General features: G+C 42.5%; 1 protein-coding gene across 1 annotated transcript in view; it reads right to left on the reverse strand.

The window, feature by feature from the left end:
- Positions 1-214: 214 nt before the first annotated feature.
- Positions 215-24,889, reverse strand: part of PRPF19 (pre-mRNA processing factor 19) — a 79,151-nt gene continuing 54,476 nt past the window's right edge. Inside the window, exons 10-16 of the mRNA XM_077250804.1 lie at positions 20,158-20,267; positions 19,873-20,028; positions 14,894-14,963; positions 14,448-14,533; positions 9,550-9,720; positions 6,756-6,861; positions 215-1,565 (exon numbers count right to left, since the gene is read on the reverse strand). Of these exons, the coding sequence (XP_077106919.1) occupies positions 1,468-1,565; positions 6,756-6,861; positions 9,550-9,720; positions 14,448-14,533; positions 14,894-14,963; positions 19,873-20,028; positions 20,158-20,267 (797 nt within the window). The 3' untranslated portion in view covers positions 215-1,467. The remainder of the gene's footprint in view (positions 1,566-6,755; positions 6,862-9,549; positions 9,721-14,447; positions 14,534-14,893; positions 14,964-19,872; positions 20,029-20,157; positions 20,268-24,889) is intronic.

Here is a 24,889-nt window from a genome sequence, read left to right on the forward strand (position 1 = left end):
GATGACTGTGATGATCAGTTATGCATGTTCATGATGCTGCTGCTCCTCAGCCTTATAGCCAAGACATCTTGAGAGGTGCTTCTTCAGTCTGCAATCTGCACTGACATGCATGTGCCTAGGATGGGTTGTAGCTTGAAATAGAAGACATCGGCCATTTTAATCACATTTTCTGAGAACCCCGTTTAAATTTTCATATTGAGGTGTGCACACGACGTTTACTTACAAAATGGTTTTATTTTTGAAATATGAAACCAATGTCAGTGACCCACTACTTTATTACTAATTTAATAAAACATGGTTAAATGCAGGGAAAGAATAAGATGAAAACCGTGCTTTTCATGACTATGCCAAAAACAACAAGTTTAGATCAACTAATAAGAAGCTGGTTTTAAAAAGGAGTAGTGAGAAGAAAACAAAAAATAACCAAAAGTTTGGATTGGTATAAAATAAACTGAATAATAGTCACCTTACTCCTTTGATACTGATGAGCCATCACCAAGATAGGCAATCTATATCAGATCAGTGAGAGTGTGCGGCAATCAGCTTCGAATATATGTAAACAGTAGACTGAAATTAACAGCACAGCTGCGTAGGCCATTTTGGGGATGTTGCTGCATCTCAGCTCCTATTCAGGTGAACAAGAGATAAGCTGCCAATCTTGGAAACCACCACTAGTGTATAAACGGTGCAGTTTGGCTCCAGTTGTTGAAGGAGTTCATTGTGAAGGAGCAGTGTGATGAACTCACACTGTCACTGGGGACGTATCTTTAAGGTTGGTCATCAATACCAGATAAAGGTCATGGACAACCGCTCTACGGGTCTTCTGCCAGCCTTATGACCTTCAGTAATGATTTTTCGTCAAGGATGTGTGATTATTGCAGTAGTGATTGCAGCAGTGTCCACAACAGCAAGTTTGACATCTGTGTTGAAAGGTTATAGCTGCAAACCAAGATTCAAAGACAAAGCTGCAGTTAATTGGTAAGGTGAGTAAATACAAAGGCAGTCTGATATTTTATACCAAAGCTTTTGGTTTAAAAAACAAACAAAAAAAAAAAAAAACAACTAAAGTTTTGAGGAACTTGACAATGCCTTTTAAAGGGCATTTTTGCATCTGGGACCCATATATTTTTGTTTTAAGAAAAAGGTTATTCACAGAATTATCTTGAGATAGATGTGGGTCCCAGTGGTGATCTTATAGATATTTATGCTATATCTTTTGGATATTACAAAAACATCCTGGATAGGAATAACTAAGGTGACAGGAAAAAAACTGATAAAAAGGCGAGTAGAAGTCACAAACAGTGGTAGGAGAGCATTTTGCTGCTTTGAGAGAATCTTAGCGTCTGCAGAAAATACACTCCAATAGTTATCAATCACACAGATGTTATATTACAAGTCATGAGCATGTTGTGCAACATCATCTGTTGTGTGCTTCCAAGAGCATTAGAAGATGTCCAGACAACCACATCAAAGGCTGTAAAAGCGTAGACTCCGATCCATTCCAGTAGATGCCAAAAACTTTGCATTTTGACCAAATGCCAGACCTGTTGTGAGCGCACTGTGATCTGCAGAGAGGAGAAAATGTAGAAAATAAGTTTACAAGGGAAGAACTAGCCATTGACACTATTTGTTGAAAAAATAAGCGCCAGGGATACATTTGAACTATAAAAGAAGGCTAAAACCTAGAAGACTTGATGTTTTCCTTATGTCAACACGCTATAATTTCAAGTTTCATGCTAATTTTAAACATTAACAACTTCCCAATACATGACTTATCATTTACCATTACGTCATGCAGTAGGAAAGGGTGAATTGAGCTCCGGAGCTACACCATATCTGGTGGATGTAAGGGCATGTGAGAATCCCACAAGGAAATTATTTTATTATTTTTTTATAGTGCCATTTATTCCATGGCGCTTTACATGTGAAAATATAACATAGTGTACCTGGAATAAAAAGCTGAGGGGTCCTGCTACCTGACATCATATTCTTTGGTGCAAGAACTATTAACAAAGCGTTACACTGATTTGCTGGTAGAACCAGTGGTATGATTATTTCTCCAAAGTTTCCCAGTAACCAATCTTAAACCCTGCAATAATTTCAGGCCACATGTTGCTTATGCTACTGTGATCATCCTGTGTTGCCTAAAACATGCTGGGATGTCATTGGTCAGCAATTGCAAAGAAAGCTTCCAGCAGCGGATCTTCATGATTTACAGGTGCTTCTCACTAGTGATGAGCAAGTGTTACACTCCTTGCTCAAGTTTTCCCCAAATACGCTCGGGTGATCTCTGAGAATTTATGACTGCTCGGAGATTTAGTTTTTGTTGATTCAGCTGCTTGATTTACAGCTACTAGCCAGCCTAAAGGTACCTTCACACTGAACAACTTAACAACGATATCGCTAGTGATCCGTGACGTTGCAGCGTCCTGGATAGCGATATCGTTGTGTTTGACACGCAGCAGCGATCAGGATCCTGCTGTACCATCGTTGGTCGGAGCTAGAAGGCCAGCACCTTATTTCGTCGCTGGATCTCCCGCAGACATCGCTGAATCGGTGTGTGTGACGCCGATTAAGCGATGCCTTCACTGGTAACCAGGGTAAACATCGGGTTACTAAGCGCAGGGCCGCGCTTAGTAACCCGATGTTTACCCTGGTTACCAGTGTAAATGTAAAAAAAAAAAAAACACTACATACTTACATTCCGATGTCTGTCGCGTCCCCCGGCGTTCTGCTTCCCTTCCCCTTCCTCAGATAGCAGTTAATAACCTCACTGACAGCAACAAAGGCGTGCAAGTGCAGCGATTTCTGTGACGCTCATACACGATTGTGAATAAATCAAAATGTTTTTAAAATTACGGTCCTATTTTTTTCATAATTTGCATATTATTAACATGTATATCCATGCTGTGATTCCACAATGTCATGACTTTTGCTTCTTGTTGTTGTAATTTCAAAGTTGAGTGTATTGGACACTTATTTTTAGGGTGGAGGCGGCTAGTAAATTTTGATTGGCAGATGTCATTTTTATTATTCATTTATCTCACATTTAAACCCTTAAAAAATAAATCTGATTTACCCTGTCACTGTAGCTAGTAAATTAACAGGTGAAATTGGTGTTCCTGGATGCATATCAATGCAAACAAAATAGAGTAGCATTCTGTAGTGCTATAGCATGGAAATAAGAAATATGAACTGTATTACTGCTCTAGAAAATAGGAAAAAAATGAGAATACTTAGCGCATAAATTGGCCAATTCATGTGTACCCGGCAGCCGCCATAAGGCGATTCTCATTGCTCAGACCTATCCTTTTTAGGACTCCTTATCGGCCGATAGCCTACATTTATATGGGAAGGTAGGATCCTGCTGTAATTTAAACCGCCTGAGGCTGAGGGGCGGAGAACTCAGCCAGAGAGCCAATGTACACAAATATCAAAGACTGACCGTTACTTCCAAACAGAACTCTGGCGCGTACAGGTGCTTACTAAGAGTAGTTATCTCCATACATAATTAACAAAATAAAGTGGCACTCTATAGAATGCAAACATGAAATTTGAATTGCATTACTGCTCTACGAAATTAGAAAAATTGAGAATACTTAGCGCATAAATTTGCCAATTCATGTGTACCCAGCAGACTATTTAATTGGCCAAGTTATCCATCAAGTATTTTCAATTTTTGTTTTATTTTATAGAGCAGTAATGCAATTCATATATTTCATGTTTCCATGCTATAGCACTACTTTGTTTTGTTAGTTATGTGTGGGGACGGCTACTCTTAGTCCGTACCCGATTTCTGTTTGGAAGTGACCGTCAGTCTTGATATTTTATGTATATCAGAGGTGCCTGGAATTCATAAGACCAAGCAGTGCCAATCTCCTTACACCCAGCAATCACATAGTCACTAGGTCTGGAGGAAGAAGTGCTGAGACCGCCTTCTATAATGTACATAGTGCTTCCACACAGATCAGGAAGGCAGAGAGGGTAATAAACACTCGTGCAGCTGCTATACAATGCAGGGACTTTTTAGAATGTCAGTGCAGAGTAGAATTCCCACCACGACAGACGTTTAAAGTCTATTAGAGGTCCAGTAAGTAGTAGGTAAAGGATTTCCTAGATAAAACTCCTCTCAAATTCTTGTATACATATAAAATGACAAACAGCTGTTACTCACCTGCCCTCTGAAACTGCTATGTAGTTTACAGACATCACAACAACACCACTTATCACTACTTGCTTCAGGCATTCACAGAGCTTAGCAGCTTTGCTAGAGAAGACAACACAAGCCACAGAGCTCAGAGACTGGCTGCAGTGGTGATATGTGCTGTAATCATGACCTCCCCACTGCAGCCAGCTAAAGACTGAAGCGCATGAGGTTGGGAGTTTGAGTAACACCCGTGTGTGGTACTACTATGTATGCAAACTTCAATGATCATTGTGGTTTGTCCTGATGAAAAGGTATGACCACCTGGAAATGAGTAGACAAAACCGAATCTGGTCTACTATATATTGGATCCTCGACAGCACGGGTTTTATATCCACTTTCATCTCAAAGTTTGCATACTATCCGTTTGGTGGATCTGCAGCAGCCATTTTGTATTACAAGTTAGGAAAGGGGGTTCTGATTGCCACAACCCCGCAGGAGAGCAAATCTGGTTTTCAGACCTTCCTTTGCAATCCAGAAAAGACCCTATTGCGCCTATTGTCATTCCAGTTGTTATCTACATTAGCATATTATATGTAAACATTTGCTGGGATAAAAGTTTATCCCTGAAAACCTCTTGAGCAGAACCCATCGAATACAGAATCGAAGATTTTAACAGAAGTTCTATTTCAGTGGGATGGGAAATGATTTATGTTGCAATGCTACGGGAATTGCTTACAGTAGTAATGGTCTCAAAAAAGGTACCGTCACGGGCAAGTCACGTCCTCCTGGGAGATTTGGGGTCAGAAAGAGTCGCTGATCTTTCATTTAGCCGATGTGTGTGTGTTTCATATTAAGTGGATTTAGTTTCCTTTGGTGCTGAGGAGGTTAACGACCCTTTGTATGGAGGTTACAAACTTGCAACTCCATCTCACAGCTGTTCCTGACCTGGTCATTACCTCACTATAAAATCTGGTCACACCTCCTCTTCCTTGCCAGTGAAAGCTTTGTTTCCTAGCTTTTTGGAAACACTAGGCTTAACTGGAGATCTTGTGTGCCATTTTGGGTGTATGCTTTCCTCATTGTCCTATACCCATTTGTAATAGCACGGCATGTACATTTACCAAGGGATATTTCCCATTTGGTTATTAAATTCCTATCCCTCCCTCTACCTTTGCAGAGTGTTTTTGCATGTTGGCGGCTTTCTGTTATCCCAGTCTGTCATACCTGTTAATACACTAGCATTTCTGTCCCAGGTCTCCAAGCATAGGGAATAACAGGAGAACAGTAAGGCTTGTGGCCCGAACCTCCGAACCTTTAGTTAGGGCCCAAGTTGTAGGGACCGTTCAGGGACCCTTTCCCTAATCACGTACTGTCACCGTGTGACAGGTACAAGCTGATATCCACAGCCTGTATTGTAACTCTCCCCGGTCATCATTTGTAGTTACCAGCAGGATTATTCAGCAGAGGGCAGGACCAGATAAGCTGTCCGTTTCAAACACTGCAGACAGAATGGAACGGTCTATCCAGAACATTCATTACAAGGATACATATACCAAGATAAAAAATCCTCAGCACAGTAATCCTTGCAGCAGGTGCACAACATGAGATTTTACCAAATCATATGCACACTTTGTGGAAGAAAATCATGAGTGGAAGCAGGGAGTAAGTGACGGTGTGAAAGATCATTAGTCCGTGTTCACAACATGTCATACAGCTTCCATCAGTGGTACATCGGGATGGCTGCAGACATAGCTCCGCCTGAAGTCTTCCCACAAGGGAATACATTTCCCATACAGCCCCCTATACCCTTCAACATCAGAACATACCTACAAGGTCGACTCAGATATACAGAAATGGATTAGAATAATATGTACCGGAATGGAGAAAAGGATCTTTTAACCCCTTACTACTTATGATACATAGCATGACAGCTCGTTTAGCCGAAAGGCGTTGATATTTTGTGTGTGTTTTAAAAATCAAACAAATTATCACTTTGGATGTGCTCACTGACTTATGATATTGATCTGCCATGCCGTGGATGTCCGCTCTGTCCTCTGATGATAGGATTTTTTCAAAGCAACATGTGGAGTTGATCTGTCTTATACTCAATTCTTTAATGACATGCCTCAATACTATACTCAGATAACAGTTATTTTGTTCCTTTTTAAGGAAGTAAAAAAAAAAAAAAAAAAAAAAAAAAAAAGTAAGTGCAAAAACAAAAAAAATAAGGTTATCTGGGTCTTTAAAAGGGTTAAAGCAAATGCACCCCAAAATCCCAGTGACTTACAAGCCAGAGATTTTGGTGTGAATTTTAATGCGATTTCAGCCTAGGCATTGCAAGATTGAGGATATGTCTCAAAGAATATGGTGCAGGCAAAAGTTACAAGATCTGCATATGATTTGTGCATGTGACACTAAAAGCCTACTGATGCAAATGCAGATCAAAATACTGACAAATGGATAAGGCTTACACTTCAGCAGGATGGGAAGAAAATATTTTTCCACCCAGATGTCTAAAATTAATAAATGTTATCTATGGAGTTTAATCTGCACAAAAATAACATTCACAGTTAGTAATAAAAAGCCTCATTAGCACCATGAAACAGACCTGTGAAGTGTAAAACTTCAGCCCATTGTTTGCAGATATAAACCTGGACGTCGGTCCCGCCAATTGCAAGATATGTGCCACTCTGATCAAATACCAATGACCGCACCTGTTAAAAAAAAGTAAACGTTTCTCTCAAGCAAATGAGTCATAAAAACTGGATTTTGTAGAAACAGTGTCATAGAAACAAAGCTACTAACAGGGAAATGTATTCACAATATTACTGGGAAGCATTAACCTCTTCCTAACATATGCCCTAATTACAAGGTTGGTGTCGAGTGCAAGGGTAAGAAGAAGTCGCAGGAACTGAGCCTAAACCATACCCAGTGGGTGCAAATACCTGCCTCTAAAAGCAGACCACTGCTGTTTAAAAGGAAAGGTCATGCGCCTTGTCCCACGTAAGCCAATAAGCCCATTTTCATACTTCATATCTATAAAATTCAACTTTTAATGTGGTGGGATGTGTAAGCTGTGTGGAGTATATCAGATTATAAAAGGGTTTTCTGTTAACAGGGTAAAAACAAATCTTGTGGTACAGTTTGTGATACTCTTTGAAGCAATCCTTAATGCAAAGGCCAGGTTTCACAATGGTAAATGGTGTCCTTTCGTATTCCCCCTCCTGGAGAGTACTCTGCAGCTTTTCTGTGTTCCTCACTTTCCTGCAGTTTGGGAAAATGTTGCCCTGGTACAATACAGTCACCTTCAGTTTCAGAAGTACTGGGATGCTCACCGTCCAGGCTGCCAAATGTTATGGCCTTGATAACTATCTCCTGAAACTGAAAGAAGGGCCCCGTATTGCCTGCACATCAAAACAGAACAAAAAGCATTGCACAGTACCTATACAATGTGCATGGTCAGCTTTTAGTGTCACACCTTTTCACATGACCCTGAATGATTTCAGGACCTGATTGAGAGCTCTACAGAGATCATGCAGCTGTTGCATCGGGGAGCCAGTAGTCAGCCACAGCCTGACTTAGGGCTCATTTCCACTTGCGAGGAAAACGGACGAGTGCAATCCGATAAAAAAAATCGGATTGCACTCGGACCAATGTTATTCAATAGGTGTCTTTTCATTTGCGATTTTTTTCTCAGCCGAAATCGGACTGAGAAAAAAAATCGCAGCATGCTGCGAGTCTCGGACGAGACTAGCCAATGCAAGTCAATGGGTGCGAGAAAAAAAACGGACGGAATACAGATGGTCCGTATTCCATCCGTTTTTTACGGATACATCACCATTCTGTGGCCTAGAACACTGTCCATGGTCCTGTAAATGACTGTAGAAAAATAGTTGCAGAGAAATAAAACGGATTGCATACGGATGTAAAGCGGATGGTGCGATTAACAATGGCATTGCACTGGCATTACACTCGCATGACAATCGCATACGCTACATCCCTTTTTTCGGTCCAGATTACGGACCGATTTGTCTCTCGCCAGTGGAAATGAGCCCTTAGAAGGCAGAAGGGTTTATTAGATCTCAGCCTTGCTGCATACAGAGCTAGGCAAGCTCTGTGTATAATAGTGTAGGAAGTGTGGACATCGCTTCCTCTTCTGGACCCAGTAATCCTGTGAAAGCTGTGTGCAGGGAGGAAGCAGGAGCTGTTTTTTTGTAGTTTGCTAGTCTTTTTACCGTGTGGGGTAGTGTACTATTATTGGCCGCTTCACATTCTATTTTTAAACTTTTCTGGTTCATGTCACTTTTATCCTCCTATATGTAACTTGCTTAACTGTTCAAATAACAGTAATTTTGACCAGGGGTTAGAATCTATACAAAAACCACCAGGCTTATCATAAATTAGGGGCTGGGAGCACCCAAATTTTACTCCCCCAGTATCATTAACCACACCGCAATGGCTGGTAGGGAAACTCCAAAACAGATATACCACAAAAAACCGGAGTAACAAAATCCCAGAGCACATGTTCGAAAACATATAAACTTTATTAACAATAAATAACAATGCAATGCAATAAAATTCCAATTGTAATAAGAGCACAAATAAGACAGGAGAGTTTTCAAATGGAGAGCCCATAGGTATACCAGCGGTGAAAAAAAGAGTCCAATAAAACCAGGGTAAGTATATCATATATCAAGTTCCCAGAATCATGTGGGGAAACATACGGTACCCCCATATCAAGAGACAAATAGTAAAACACATACTTGTGTAGTAACATGCCCCCACACAAATCACAGTCAAATTCTCCGTTCGTAGAGCTTACCCATGTGTGAGGTTAGAGGACCCTCTCCGCTCCGCTGGCAGCCCCCTGACGCGCGTTTCGCGGTTTGCTTTATCAAAGATATCAATAGATATCAATAGATATCAAAGAGTCTTTGGTGAAAACTTGACTCTAATGTTTTTCTTTTTCTTGCTCACAGAGAATGCCAGGCAATCATAGAAGAGGGACACTCCTCTGCTTTTAAGAGCAAGCCTCCCAAACCTTGCACCTGCTTGTTAATGGCCGTAACTAGTGCAAGCACATAAAAGTGCACGCTTACTTTGCTAGTACTTCCATTGCACTACTGGTGAGCAGTGATGTGGGAATGTGATGACGTAGGGTAGCATTCTACTAGCCTTGCAACTGCACAGGATTTGTATCTACACTATGGAGCTGAGCCAAGAGGAAAGCAGGGAAATTTACATACTGGGCAAGGAAGAAACAACGACAATGTACTGAGTATGTGGAGGGTTAGGAAAAAATAGAAACAAAGATTCATGGGAGTAAAGTGAGGTGACCAGTTCACTTTAGGCATAGAATATGTATCTATGCATTGCACATGAATTCTTGTAAGTTTTCATACCTGGTATCCTTCTTCTAGCTGCAGTGTCTTAAAGTTCTTTAGCTTCCGTAAATCCCACAGTTTGACACTGGAATCATCAGCCGCAGTCGCCAAGTAATAACCATTTTCTGAAAATGCCACACATGATACAGGACCAGAATGTCCAGGAAAATTGGCCACATTTGATCGTTCCTGATAAACGCCACAGACAGAATATTAATAAATTTTATTTATGTCTAAAAAGGATCCAAACAAAATGTGCACAATCTGAACTAAAAGTACTGTGCAGATACATTTCTCACACAAAATAATTGAACTACAAAACAAATATCGACTGGACACCCTGCACATTTAGATTTACTAAGGGGTTCCCAAAGAATGCAATAAAATGGCCCCGTCAGGCTATTCATACTACAGCCCGTGATATGTGACTAGGATGGGTTAAAGTTTGAAGAAACACAGCACCTGGGGCTTGTATCAACTGACAGAGGAGCTGTATTGTGAGCACACATACAGGAGAACTATTGGAGAAATGTGTGATGAGAAAAAAAAATAAACCTCCTATGCTAACTGAGCACAGAAGTCAGAGGCTGGAGAAAAAAAAATCCTTTGTGCTCGGTCAGCCAAGGTGATTTATTTCCACTCCTGTCACACACCTCTCCAGCAGCTTAGACATGTGTGCATATGATACAGTTCCTCTGACAGTTGAGACACAGCGGTCTCTATTTCTTCATAGTGCAGCCTGTTCTGACACATGAATGGGAAAGGGTGCCATTTGACAGGCTATTTTATTACTTTCTTGGAGAATCCCTTTAATTAGCTGCAGAGAATGAGAAAATGTTTAAAGGTGTTGTCCACTATTTTGTTACTAATGACCTATCCTTAGGACACCCAGCTCCCCCACAGATCAGCCGGAAGTAAACAGTGCTCAGATTAACAACTCCATATAATATTTAATAGCAACTGTTGCAAAGAACTGCAGCTCAGTTAGGTCCAGAAATATTTGGAGAGACACACAAGTTTTGGCATTTTAGCACAACATATTGAAGATACATTTATACAATAATCAATTATATTGATAACTCTCAAATTGCAGCAAACTCCGCTTCAATTGGAGGGTATTTGCAGACTAATGGGGGTAAGGGTTTAGGAATTATAGATCATTAAGGCTATGTGCACACGTTCAGGATTTTTTGCGGTTTTTTGGCGGTTTCCTGTGGGAAAAACGCTTAAAAACCGCATACATAAGAATCCCATCATTTTTAATGCATTCTGCAATTTTTGTGCACATCGCGGTATAAAAAAAAAAAAAAAAAAAAGCAGCCTGTTCATTAATTTAGCGGATTTTTTGCGTTTTTCCCCCTCTAATGCATTGGGAAGCCCCGGAAAAAAAACGTCAAAAAACAAGTCAAAAACGCGAAAAAAAATGCATGCGGATTTCTTGCAGAAAATGTCCGGTTTTGTTCAGGAAATTTCTGCAAGAAATCCTGACGTGTGCACATAGCCTTAAAAGTAGCTGCTTCTTTTTTAAAAAGGGACAAAAAGAAATTGGACAGTTATTGCAAAACCTCTTTAAAGGGGCTGTTCACTACTAGGATATTCCTTTCTTGATCTGAATGCTTGGCACCAATAAAATAAAAACCCCTTATACTCTCCTCCCGTGCCGCTGCCGTTCCAGCGGTGTCAGCACTTATGCAGTTGTGCTGACATGTGAGCCCTGCGCCCAATCAGTGGTGGCATCACTCACAGGCTTCAGACAAATCAATCATCAAGAGGATCAGGGCTGTGGCTGCTCTCTTCCTCTTGATTCTCTTATGCAGTTAGTCATATTTGTGGACTTAACTGTGCGGTCTTCTGATGAAATAGCATTTTAAAAGTGGGGTTGTCTGACATTTGAATATTTTTTTCATGCATGAATGATTTTAAAATATAAAACTGAGGTAGTCTCCTTCAAAGGCACCCCTATAAATCTAGGAGGTATGCACTGACATTGGAAGCCATGTCTGCTCCGTTCGGAATAATCAATCAGGTAACACACACACAGCTCAAAAAAAAATAAAAATAAAGGGAACAATAAAATCCCACATCCTAGATATCACTGAATGAAATATTCCAGTTGCAAATCTTTATTCGTCACATAGTGGAATGCGTTGAGAACAATAAAACATAAAAATAACCAATGAAATCAAAATTAATATCCCATGGAGGTCTTGATTTGGAGTGAAATTCGAAATTAAATGGGAAATATATATAAAAATATAGCCTAAAAATGTAAATTACAACTAATATCCCACGGAGGTCTGGAGTTGGAATGATGCTCAAAATCAAAGTGGAAAATGAAGTTACAGGCTGATCCAACTTCAGTGGAAAAGCCTCAAGACAAGGAAATGATGATCAGTAGTGTGTGTGGACTCCACGTGCCTGTATGCATGGGCATGCTCCTGATAAGGCAGCAGATATTCTTCAAAGGGATATCCTCGCAGACCTGGACTAAAGAATCAGTCAACTTCTGGACAGTCTGTGGTACAACGTGGCATTTGTGGATGGAGCGAGACATGTCGTCTCAGATATGATCAATTGGATTCAGGTCTGGGAAACAGGCAGGTCAGTCCATAGCATCAATGCCTTCATCATGCAGGACCTGCTGACACTTCAGCCACATGAGGCCTATCATTGTAATGCATCTGAAGGAACTCAGGGCCCACTGCACCACCATATGGTCACACAGTGGGTCTGAGGATCTCATCATGGTACTTAATGGCAGTCAGGATACCTCTGGCAGGCACATGGAGGGCTGTATGGCCCTCCAAAGAAATGCCTCCCCACACCATTACTGACCCACTGCCAAATTGGTCATGCTGGAGGCTGTTGCTGGCAGCAGAACGTTCTCCACGGCATCTCCAGACTGTCACATGTGCTCAGTGTGAACCTGTTCGTTTCCTTGAAGAACACAGGGTGCCTATTTCCAATCTGCCAATCTTGGTGTTCTCTGGCAAATGCCAATTGCCATGCACGGTGTTGGGCTGCAAGCACAACACCAACTTGTGGACGTTGGGCCCTCATACCACCCTTATGGAGTCTTTTTCTGACAGTTTGAGCAGACAAATCAATGCTAGTGGCCTGCTGGAGGTCATTTTTCAGGGCTCTGGCACTGCTCCTCCTTGCACAAAGGAAGAGGTAGTGGTCCTACTGCTGTGTTGTTGCCCTTCTACGCCCCCCTCCATGTCTCTTGAGTACTGGCCTATCTCCTGGTACCGTATTTGCTCCCTGCTCTGGACACACAGCTAACAGAAGCAGCTACCCTCCTTGCCAGAGCTCCCATTGATGTGCCATTCTGGATGAGTTGCACTACATAAACAACTTCTGTGGGTTGTAGACACCACCTCATGCTACTGTACCTCTAAGCCTGAGAGCAATGACTAAATACAGAAGTGACCAAAACAGCCAAAAAGGATGAGAACAGAGAAATGGTCTGTGGTCATCCCCTGCAGAACCATCTCTTTATAGGGGTTGTCCTGCTAATCATTTCTACCTGTTGTCTGTTCCATTTTCACAACAGCAGGAGACATTTATTCACAATCAGTGTTGCTTCATAAGTGGACAGGTTGATTTCACAGAAGTGTGATTGATTTGGAGTTGCATCATTGTATTGTTTAAGTGTTCCCTTTATTTTTTGGAGCAGAGTGTACCAGCTACTTATTAGGTCACTAAGGAGGTCTGGATATCAAATCAATCAAATGGAACGTACAAAAGTGGGACTTTGATTCCACCAACCAAATCTAGAAGGCATAGTTTCTATTGACCATGGCAGCAAGTGAACTAAATATCTAGAATAACAGTCATCTCCAATTCCACCCGTTCAAGTGGGATTTCAGCTGTATATTAATGTACACTGCAAATGTAGAAAATGGTTATAGTACCAGTCATCCTCCAAAAGCAATATTTATTTGCAAATCTAGTGGTATTCAGCAGGTAAAAAAAAAAAAGTTAGAAAGTTTTATTATAAGCACGCCTACAGGAAAAAAATAAAAATAAAACTGTTATATATTTCCCTGCAACTGCTCACTTCCAGTCAATGGAGAGATGCAGGGAGTCATCATTCACTACACATTACATGCAGGATCACTTCCTCAGCTCCATGACAGACTGGCTGCAACAAACACTGCCAGTGCTGCACAGCAGGTTGTCACACAGCGCACGCACTGTAACAGCTCCCTTGCATCACTGCAATATCTGGAAGCAAGCAGCTGCAGCGAGATTAGAGCCTAATTCTCTCCCAATAGCCCTACTTCCAGCAAACCAGACCAAATGATTGAAAAGCTATTCACCTGTGGAGTACCATTATATTTATTAGACAAACAGTGTTTTCCTTTACCATGGGCAGCATGAAGCAGAGCCTGGCTGCACGTCTGCTATACCCTGAAACCCTGTGGTGTTTCCAGCTTCTCCAAACCCTGCTCTAGCTAGCAGACAGGTCTCTCTCTGTACATAGGGACAGAGCGGTTATCCACATGGATCGAAAGTGGCTGGCTGGTGGGATGCAGCAGACTAGTTAGCAAGGAGGTGTGCATTCGTTATATGTGGTTCTTTTTCTGCTTTGCCATGTTCATCACTTGTTTGCACCCCCGCATTTTTTCATTTGAATTATTGGTAGTGCGCCAGTGACTTATTACCTTGGCAGACTAGTCAGCAAGGACACGTCCCCGATCAGCCGTTAATTCTGTGATGCTGCAGCATTTTAGAATAAATTATATCCGTTTGCAGTTGTGAAGCCAGTGTTTGATTCATGCTGCCTGTGGATTGGGCAGCGTGAATCTAATGACAGGTTCCCTTTAAATTTTTCATCCGAGATTAGGGTTTACAAGATGAGATCATTTTAGATGCAGGAGGGATACTACAAGTATTATTGGTGACATTACCTTCAAATCCCAGATCTTAATTTGGGAATCCATTGTCCCGGTACCAAAAATTAGTCCATCAGGATGAAACTGAGCACAGGTAAGAGCTGCAAGAAAAAAGAAAAACATCCGAGTGTAAAAAGGTTGTCTGGTGATAGCAAAGTTTATAATCTATCGATCGGATTAGTGAACACGTAATGAGGGTGACGGGGTCAGACAGCTGGGACCCTGACTGATTGGCACATGGGGCACTCATCTCTCAGAATGGAGTGCACATGCCAAACGGCCATTACATATGGAGCTGCCAAGCTTTTTCCGTTCAGTGAGAGTACCAACAGCCGGATGCTGACTGACCAATAAGTGATCACCCATGGGCTGGAGAGGTGATAAAGGGTTGTCTGGTAAAAACAAGTTAAGCACAAGTTCACAAAACTATCTTATAAATCAAGTAGAAAGAATCATGTTACCACATCCTGAAGTTTCATCTGTCACTTTGGTCAGAACACGTCCTGCATGAATGTCAGAGAACGCCCAGTACTGAAAGAGGGAAGAAAGGGACAACGAAGGGATATCATTACTCCTTTACACGTTCATGAACAAAACAGATTTCTGCAGCATTTTTAAAGAAGATATTTCATTTTTTTTTTTTTTAAACTAACACTCCAGCGTGTTTTTTTTTCCCCAGCGCTGGAGTCAAGCTTTAAATGCAAAAGAAAGTCAAAACCGCACCCTTTTATATAAAGATTGAAGGTCTCAGCAGACACAAGGGTGCACGTCCAAAACCAGGGAGCCCATCCTGGACAGCTTTAAATGCAAGTCTCTGCCCCCCAGGTCACATTCTCACGCTCCAGAGTCTCCACCGTTTTTCGGCACGTTCCAGTCCCAGTGTGCCATCTTGTGAGTGCAGCTTCTGACTGCCTGGAAGTCAGAAGTTACGTCACAAGCTCTCAATACAAGTCAGAGCCAGAATGAGGCAAAGGAATCACAGACTTGTATTGAAAAGTGACCTCCGCGCAGCTCCACGAAACACTGGAGTAGCTGGCAGGTCACTTTTCTTCAGAGACAGACAGGTGCGACACTGGAATAAGATGGATGGCGGCAGGCAAGTATGAGAAGGGGTAGGGGAATTACATTTAAAGCACCACTCCAGTAGCACAAGAAAAAAACCCGCTGGCATGGTGCTTTAAACAGAGTACCTTCTCTAATTACTGCAGCTCCACTAACAGTTTTATGTCACAGAAGAAAAAAAAAGACAGCAACTATTGCAGAAACAGTTAAACAGCAGCAATTAATGGAGGAACCCAGTTTAAATAAAAAAAAAAAATACAGTGAGAGGTCCTCTTTAAGAAATGGGTGGATTGTATGTGTGATCAAGGACTAAGAACTGCAGGGTTTGAAACGCGCATGTCCACTCTATTCTTCCCACATTGGGGGTTGTGATTTCTACGCTGAATGGATTACTAATTTTAAAGAATTTTTCAGTAAAATTAAAAAGATTTTATGGGACAGTTTGAGCTGGATTACCTGCTCGATTGAGTGATAATTTTTTCGTTACGTACTTTACTTCATGCATTGTGCTTTAATCCCTTCCTGATGCATGGCTATCACCTCAGGTGCAGGCTGAGCCAACGACAGGGCACCAGACCCAACAGGCGCCAGCCCCACCAGACCCAACAGGCGCCAGCCCCACCAGACCCAACAGGCGCCAGCCCCACCAGGCGCCAGCCCCACCAGACCCCCAACAGGCGCCAGCCCCACCAGACCCAACAGGCGCCAGCCCCAACAGGCGCCAGCCCCACCAGACCCAACAGGCGCCAGCCCCACCAGACCCAACAGGCGCCAGCCCCACCAGACCCAACAGGCGCCAGCCCCACCAGACCCAACAGGCGCCAGCCCCACCAGACCCAACAGGCGCCAGCCCCACCAGACCCCCAACAGGCGCCAGCCCCACCAGACCCCCAACAGGCGCCAGCCCCACCAGACCCAACAAGCGCCAGCCCCACCAGACCCAACAGGCGCCAGCCCCACCAGACCCAACAGGCGCCAGCCCCAACAGGCGCCAGCCCCACCAGACCCAACAGGCGCCAGCCCCACCAGACCCAACAGGCGCCAGCCCCAACAGGCGCCAGCCCCACCAGACCCAACAGGCGCCAGCCCCACCAGACCCAACAGGCTCCAGCCCCACCAGACCCAACAGGCGCCAGCCCCACCAGACCCAACAGGCGCCAGCCCCACCAGACCCAACAGGCGCCAGCCCCACCAAACCCCCAACAGGCGCCAGCCCCACCAAACCCCCAACAGGCGCCAGCCCCACCAGACCCCCAACAGGCGCCAGCCCCACCAGACCCCCAACAGGCGCCAGCCCCACCAGACCCCCAACAGGCGCCAGCCCCACCAGACCCAACAGGCGCCAGCCCCACCAGACCCAACAGGCGCCAGCCCCACCAGACCCAACAGGCGCCAGCCCCACCAGACCCAACAGGCGCCAGCCCCACCAGACCCAACAGGCGCCAGCCCCACCAGACCCAACAGGCGCCAGCCTTTAAAGTGTAACTTCTGTTTCAGGAAAACTTGCAGCAGAATGTCCATGCGGTTTTCAACTCCTCCCTTATCTCTCCACTCCATAGCAAAAAATGCAACACAAAGTTATCAAAAGGTCGATTTGGACACTACACCAAAAACAGGTAGAGATGCTTACCAGTCTGGTCGATTTGGACACTAAAATGGTATAAAAAACTTTAGCTTTCTATTTAGAAAAGTAAATAAAGCTCATACACAGGTTTGTAGGCAGAAAAATAAAGTTACTGGTGTCTGAAAATAGTGACTTTTTTTTTTTTTTAACCACACATAGGTAGTTCAACATATTTTACATTGTACATTTCTGTAACTGCACGGAACTGGAAAGTCATGTTGCTAGGTCATTACCACCACACAATCAGCCATAGAAACAAAACCTAAAAACCTGCTGTAATCACTCCCTGGCACATTGATTGGCAGCCCACTCAGCAGCATGTGTGGACTGAGCCAAAGTGCCACGGTGTGATTACATTGCCCCAACAGGAAGAGCGGTTACAGGGGAGGGTGGATAGAGCTTCATTTTCTCCATGTAGCCACTGCTCCACTAATATAGCCTAAATTGATTTTAAAACACCATTAACCTGCAGATTAACCCCATATTTGCAGAACAGTTACGTTTGACATGACAGGATCCCTTTACTTAAAGAACATAAATGACTGTCTTATTTAACCGAAGAGGGTCTATGGTTTTAAGATAATAAATCCACTGGGCCTCTTTTTGAAGGATATGACTATCCCAATCCTCTATTCTTTCTGTGTATCTTATGGTCTGAAATATTGGAAAAACTGCAAAGGGATTATTGGAATGTACTGGTCTTGTATGTTTGGCAACTGGTCTCTCTCCCCAATTATCGACATTCCCAAAGTGTTCTAGGATACAATGTCAAAATCATCATCTTACTCTGCTAATATGACAATTAGGAGGATCATTACATTACTTCCTTTATTTTCACCTTTGTACTCCACACAGTAAATATGCTGAATGTATCCATGAGCTAATGTCATCTCTCAAAAATAAGAACAATCACAACAATTAAAACCATTAAGAAGCATTACTTCTGCTGTGACGCTCCATAGTGGAATATTTTCAGGATATAATTTGAGTCAGCCTTGTGTCATATTTGGGTAAAGTAACTCATTTTGGCTCATGAAATCAGTCTCTCATTGGATAGCAGCATTTTTTAGTCAAGTAGGACTTTATTTAAATTGGTTGTCTGGTCAAAACCAGTAAGTGAATGCGCTGCGGGAATTCGCCGGTTTCAGGGTGGGGAACAGACGGTATGACTTATACATAACCCGGGCCAGTGGGCTCAGCCTTGCTGTCCATACACTTGTAAAGCGCGAGGTCGGGCCCTCTAGTCAGCTACGCCCAATGGCCAGCCACACAACACTAGTTAACCTCTTAACGACCAGAGGTATTTTTACTTTTGCATTTTCATTTTTCGCTCGCCTTCTTCCCAGAGCCATAACTTTTATTATTTCGGTCAAAATGACCAAGTGAGGGCTTGTTTTTTCGTGGGAAGAGTTGTACTTTTGAATGACACCATTGGTTTTACCATGTCGTGTACTCGAAAACAGGAAACAAATTCCAAGTACGGTAAACTTGCAAAAAATAAAGTTAAATTCAACATTTTTTTTTTTAACCATGCTCACTAAATGCTAAAAATGACCTGACATTATGAACTCGTAATGACCTGCAGAATAATAGACACCAAACATGTCTAGGTTCATTTTTATCTAAGTGGTGAAAAAAAAAATCCAGTTTGTTAAGAAAAAAAAAATTGCGCCGTTTTCTGATACCCGTAACATTTCCATTTTTCGTGATCTCTGGTTGGTGAGGGCTTATTTTTTTGCGCGCCGAGCTGACGTTTTTAATGATACATTTTTGGTGCAGATATGATCTTTTGATCGCCAGTTATTGCATTTTAACGCAATGTTGCTGCATCCAAAAAAACGTAATTCTGTAGTTTTGACTTTTTTCCCTCGGAGTTTGGAAGCAAATAGGAGCAACGATATGGGGCGATACCTGGACATAGCGCTCGGGTCAAGGGATGGCTTTTTGAGGATAGGTGTGATTGTGGCATGTTTGAAAGCAGAGGGAAAGGTACCAGAAGTTAGTGATAGATTGAAGAGATGGGTTAGGGATGGGATTAGTGTTGTGGTGAGGTTGGGGAGGAGGTGGGATGGGGTCAAATGCACAAGTGGTGAGGTGTGATTTGGAGAGGAGAGGAGCAAGCTACTCCTCCTTGGTCAGGCCTCATCTGGAATATTGTGTCCAGTTCTGGGCACCACATTGTAAAAAAGACATTGAAAAACTGGAGCAAGTTCAGAGAAGAGCTACCAGGATGGTGACTGGTCTGCAAAGTACGTCCTATGAAGAGCGGTTATAGGATCTGGGAATGCTTAGCTTGTAAAAAAAAAAGAAAAGATCTAAACGGAGACTTAATAGCCTTCTACAAATATCTGAAGGAATGTCAGTGTGTAGAGGGATCATCCTTCTCACTTGCACATGGAAACACTAGAAGCAATAGAATGAAACTGAAACGGAGAAGATACCGATTAGATATTAGAAAAAAAACTTTTTGACAGAGTGATCAATAAGTGGAACAGGCTGCCATGAGAGGTGGCGAGCTCTCCTTCAATGGAAGTCTTCACACAGAGGCTGGATAGACATCTGTCTGAAATGGTTTAGTGAGTCCTGCATTGAGCAGGGGGTTGGACACGATGACCCTGGAGGTCCCTTACAATGCTAACATTCTATGATAGTGGATAGAGTAATTGTAATGCTGAGGTTAGACAGGCCCATCAGCTGTAAGATTCTGAAAATAAGGCTTTCCGTTAGTAAAATAAAAACCTGTAAAGACATTACCTGGTCATCTGAGCAGCTCAAAAGGTAGTCTCCAGTTGCATGCAGACTCAGACCGGTTACCGCTCCTTCATGGGCTTTTAGCACTTGAACACAGGAGGACTCTGGCACGGACCAGACACGTATTGTTGAGTCAGGTGAGGCCGAGAACACCAACTCCTAAGAAATGTGAAAGGTTTAGGCATATTCAAATACGCAGGAAGCTAGTCACATATATTGCAACTAAAATTTCTCACTGCTCCGGATCAGAATAGATCAAGGTGTTAAATTGACATCAAGGCACCGTACCTGTGAAGGATGAAAGAGAACATTGGTGACTTTCTTAGTGTGGCCTTTAAGAGTTGCAAGGATCTGCTGAGAAGAGGCATCAAACACGACAACACTCTTATCAGCCCCACCTGTAGGAAAAAAAAATATGCATGTAACTTTGCAGTACAATTTAACAAAATGGTTTATAAAAGGACATAATGCAATTAGAAGTATACAAAGCATTTAATCTTTGCTTTTTGGAGCAGCCTTTGATAGATGTAAAGTAATGTCACCCAACACTGAGATCATGGTGTCGCACTGCATCTAATGATATCCAGTGGGGTCACAATATGACCTAGCGTGACAGCAGCACAAAATTACCAAGGTTTCCAAAAGTGCAGAATTTTCTGTCGCTGGTCAAAAATGGCACGAGATTCATTTGCTATAGACTACAACTACACAAGCTGCTGTGCTCAGTGATTGGCTACAGCACTGTTGATGTGAAGTCATTGCCGCAACCAAATAGACTGGGGTAGTGGCAGAGACACCCCAACCGAGCAGGGGAATGCAAGTAAAGCGCAGTTGGATTTGGCTTTTTGTTTTCTTTTTACCACGAGGTTGTTGAAAGGGAACACCACCTTTCAGCAAATCCTCATTATACAACCAGTTGGGTGTGCTCGAAGAATGAAGCTGAATGCACTCGCACAAAAAAAGCAACAAAACTATTGGCAGAGAAACACTGCCTCTTGGCAATATGGTAGTGGTTTTCTCACAAAAAATTCTGCAATACATCTGCCTACTGTAGGTTTCTTTACTGGAAGCACAAGAAAAATCTAAAAGAATAGTAAAATGTTAATATTTGTTTTTACTCATCTGTCCTACAACAAAATTAAATAATAGAAAGATCATGATTTCTCCCCCCTCCCATGCTAGGGCAGGTGAGCAAGGGTGTGCATGTGGAGACAGATTGGTTTACCCTGCACACCCGGTCCCCACAACGCCCAGCAATTTTGTTGGAAGGAATCTGCCAAGTTTTCAATAGTACAGTACCAGAACAATACAAACAGTACAGCAGTAGTACACAGTGTCACTAGGGTGAACCCAAATATCTGAGGCTCAGTACAACACGCTTTACGCCACAAGCAATCCAATTGTTCATGCATGGACAGAAGCCTTCATTGTATTACACCTCCACAAATAAGATAGCTCAACTTTCTAATACCACTGGAAGGCAAAATTAGCCTTGTTCTAGTGTTCATTTCCTCTTTCCTATACTTCAGCACACGGTAATTAGGCAACTTGCCTTTCAGATGGATGAAGAGCATTGCAAGGTTATGTTGGAGACGTATAACCACAGTTGCTTTAATACTACATATATGCATAGATATACTAAACAGTGTGCAATGGGCATATTCTATGTACCGTACTTAGCTGGGCCAACGTTTCAATAGAAAGTAACCGCAGATAAATGCAAGTCCATGTAACTGACGAGGCAAAAAAAAAAAAGTACTAAGCAAACAGTGGATAAAGTGGACACTGAAAAATACTTGAAACTGTTGGATAGGAACATAAACCCTCTATAGGAGGCAACAGGTCAGAATACACTTCAAATATCATGTACAAGCAGCATTTGTGACACAATCAATTGTTTTTAGATGTAGCAGAGCTCAGAAAACTAACACGACCACACTAACGTTTTTTTTTTTTTTTTTATGTACATGGTCTATTGACAGGTGCATGAACTGTAGTCCAGGCAATGATAATATCCTAGTGCTAAAACCTTCATTGTAACTAAACAGCACACAGGTAAAAAATGACACATTGCTGAATTCTGTGTGTCTGCCTCTATCTCATGCGGTCTTCAGATTACATAGCAACAATGGGAATCAGATTTAAATATATCACCAAGCTTGAAACAATGGGAAAACGTCAAATACTCTTACTCATCCAACATCTCAATGATACTTTACGAGTCTTATTACAAAACTCTCGTAAGATGTTATTACACCTCCTCCCGCCTTTCTCACATTGACTCACAGAATTCGCCCTTTTGTTGGAGAAACTGCTGATTGCATGGCAACCTACTCCACATGTTTTAGAGCTGCCCAAGAATCAAAGGTCTCTGGAAACAGATATCACTACATATTGACTCCCTACTCAATAGGCATTTCCCGATAACTCCACAGGTCGCTCTTCTCTCAATGGATTTGGAAGAGATTGACCCTTCAGTAACATCTGTCATGATTCATATTTTCCTAGTCGATAGGAATTCCCTGGCATTGTATATGAAAAGAGCAGATATACCAAAATTTTCAGACATTTTGGAAAAAATCTCTTTACACTGTTCCTTAGAATTACGTTTTGCTGTAATCAATAACAATTTCATAAAATACTCTAAGAAGTGGGATAAATGGAACTCGATTTTTGCTAACTCTAAACCTTAAACTTAAGTTGTATTCAAGTTTCTCAAACGGATTTTATTTTTTTTAATATTTTTTTTTTTAAATAATTTTGTGACAGTATTTGGCTGATAGATATCATTTACTTCTCTTGTTCTATAACCTGGTCATTAAGCGCTTCTAAACCTGTAACAATGTTAAGGAAGATACATTCTATAACTAATTTAGCTGCTACTGCCGTAGAGTTATGCATCTTTGGAGTTTTCTAGTTTTTATTGTGCTTATCCCTTTCTTTCCAATTACATCTCTCATTCCCTTTCCTTGTTTCTTTTCCGGTCCCCCCCCCCATTTAAAATTTCTAAAAAAAATAAATAAATCAATCTATCAATAAACACAGTTAAGATTGCATAGCAAAAACCTGCTGACAGTCACTTTAAACCCATTAGAAGCCAACTGCATGTAAACAAAAAAAAAAAAAAAAGATATAGTACATAAAATCAAAACACCAGCTCTTTATTTGGTAGCTGCAACTCACTCGAAAATGCAGTGAAAAGCGAGTAATGTAAAAAGTTAAGTCATTAGTCTTTATATGAAAAAAAAAAAGTGACAAAGCTCAAAATTTAAATAAAAGCACTGTTAAAGATTGGTATCCTCCACATTTAAACTGTTGCGACCGTACAGACGGAAGAAACGGACAGAGTGGACCCTCTGGGTTACAGCACTGAAGCTTCAACGGGCGAGCGAACCTGGAAGACCAACCCCTATACAGGGATCGTGAGGAGCAGGCCCGAAGAAGTCAGACACCGCAACAGCTGGAACCAAGAGGGACGGCTCAAGAAGGAAAGCGTGAAAATACGGACAACAGAAGAGAACCAGCAAAAGGCGAGACGGAGAAACTAGGACGGGTCAGAAGATAATTGGCCAGAAGCACGCATGTAGTGCACACGATAATCAGGCGTAGCTGGAATGGTGGAGACGCCTGAAATACCCTGTGCTGGAAACTGAATGGAACGCAGGGGCTGCTGGGAACAGGCAGAGAAGGTTAAACAGAACAAGGAGTGCGCACCCGCGCCCTAAAGCACCTGGAAGGAGCCGAGACTGGCCGAAAGGACACCTGGAAAGGAGCACCACACCGAAGCCCCCTACTGGCAGGAGGGGAAATCGAGAAACCAGTGAGAGACCTGGAGTGAGGAGGAGCAGACGGCACAGGAAGCCCGGGAGCAGCAGCGGCGGCAATGGAGGAGACATCAGCAAGACGACGAGAGCGGCAGGAAGAAAGCGGAGCGGCGGACACAGCAGCAGGAACAGCGGTGGAGACGGCTGCAGACGAGAAGGAGCCAATGCTACGCCCGGAGAGGTGAGTAGAAGCGGCGGCAGTGGCTGTAAAACTCTTGCCCACTTGTTTTGAAGAATTGTAGAGCAGGTGTTTAGATATTAAATTAATCCTTATCCAGATGACCACGCAAAATATTCCTAAATGAGTAAATGGGAAGGCTTATTGGGGAAACCTCTCCCACCATGTGTCAGGCAGGAGATCTTGAGAAACTCAAGTCAAAACTTCTACATGTTGCATCTACTGTGAAAAAAACTCCTCATGTTCTGGTGTCATACTCGTTCCTTCCTGCATAAACTTAACCCTACCATCCCTACTTGTTGTTGGAGATGAGGAAAATAAAAGGTGACCTTCCCCCATTTTTTTGGTCATGCCCAAATATACAAGGTTTCTGGTAAATTGTCAAGTCCCTGATGTGTAAAGTTACTCGCCTCCAGGTTCCCTTGGGTCCAAAATGTATTTACTCAACATTCCACCATTTCAACTAGGTTGTACAGTTAAACAGCGTCTATTGAACATAACGGCTGTCAGAGGTTTGATAGCCTGTAAGTGGAAGTCGGCTCATCCCCATCAAATTCTGAACTTCAGCTGTGAATACTAAATTATCTGTGGTGTGGAATACCTGACAGCTAAGCTGAATAACACTAGAGCGTTTCGACGCAGTTTGGACTCTTTTGGACACACATTGGGTTCAGAGAGACTGCTAATAAGTGTACTGGCAATTAGAGTCTTATATAGCGAGTACGGTTTTCATCTCTTCCCTCCTTACTTTCGGTCTAAGTGTTTGTTTAATCAACATATTGATTATATCTATCCTCAGGATCCCACTAATCTGAATGGTCTTAATTCCCAGCAATTTTTACAGTGCAAAAACAAAGCCTGGTTCATGATGTTATATCTACTGCAATGGCAGCTTCCTCGGCTACTTGCTATAGCAATAGAACTGGTACAAGTGAGGGAATGGAAAAGTGTTTCTGGGTTAGACACGTAGTAGGCAGTTGCCTGCTTGGCGAAAACTTCACCGAGCAAGGAGAACTGC

This window comes from Ranitomeya variabilis, chromosome 4, assembly GCF_051348905.1.
Source record: "Ranitomeya variabilis isolate aRanVar5 chromosome 4, aRanVar5.hap1, whole genome shotgun sequence".
Taxonomy (NCBI): Eukaryota; Metazoa; Chordata; class Amphibia; order Anura; family Dendrobatidae; genus Ranitomeya; species Ranitomeya variabilis.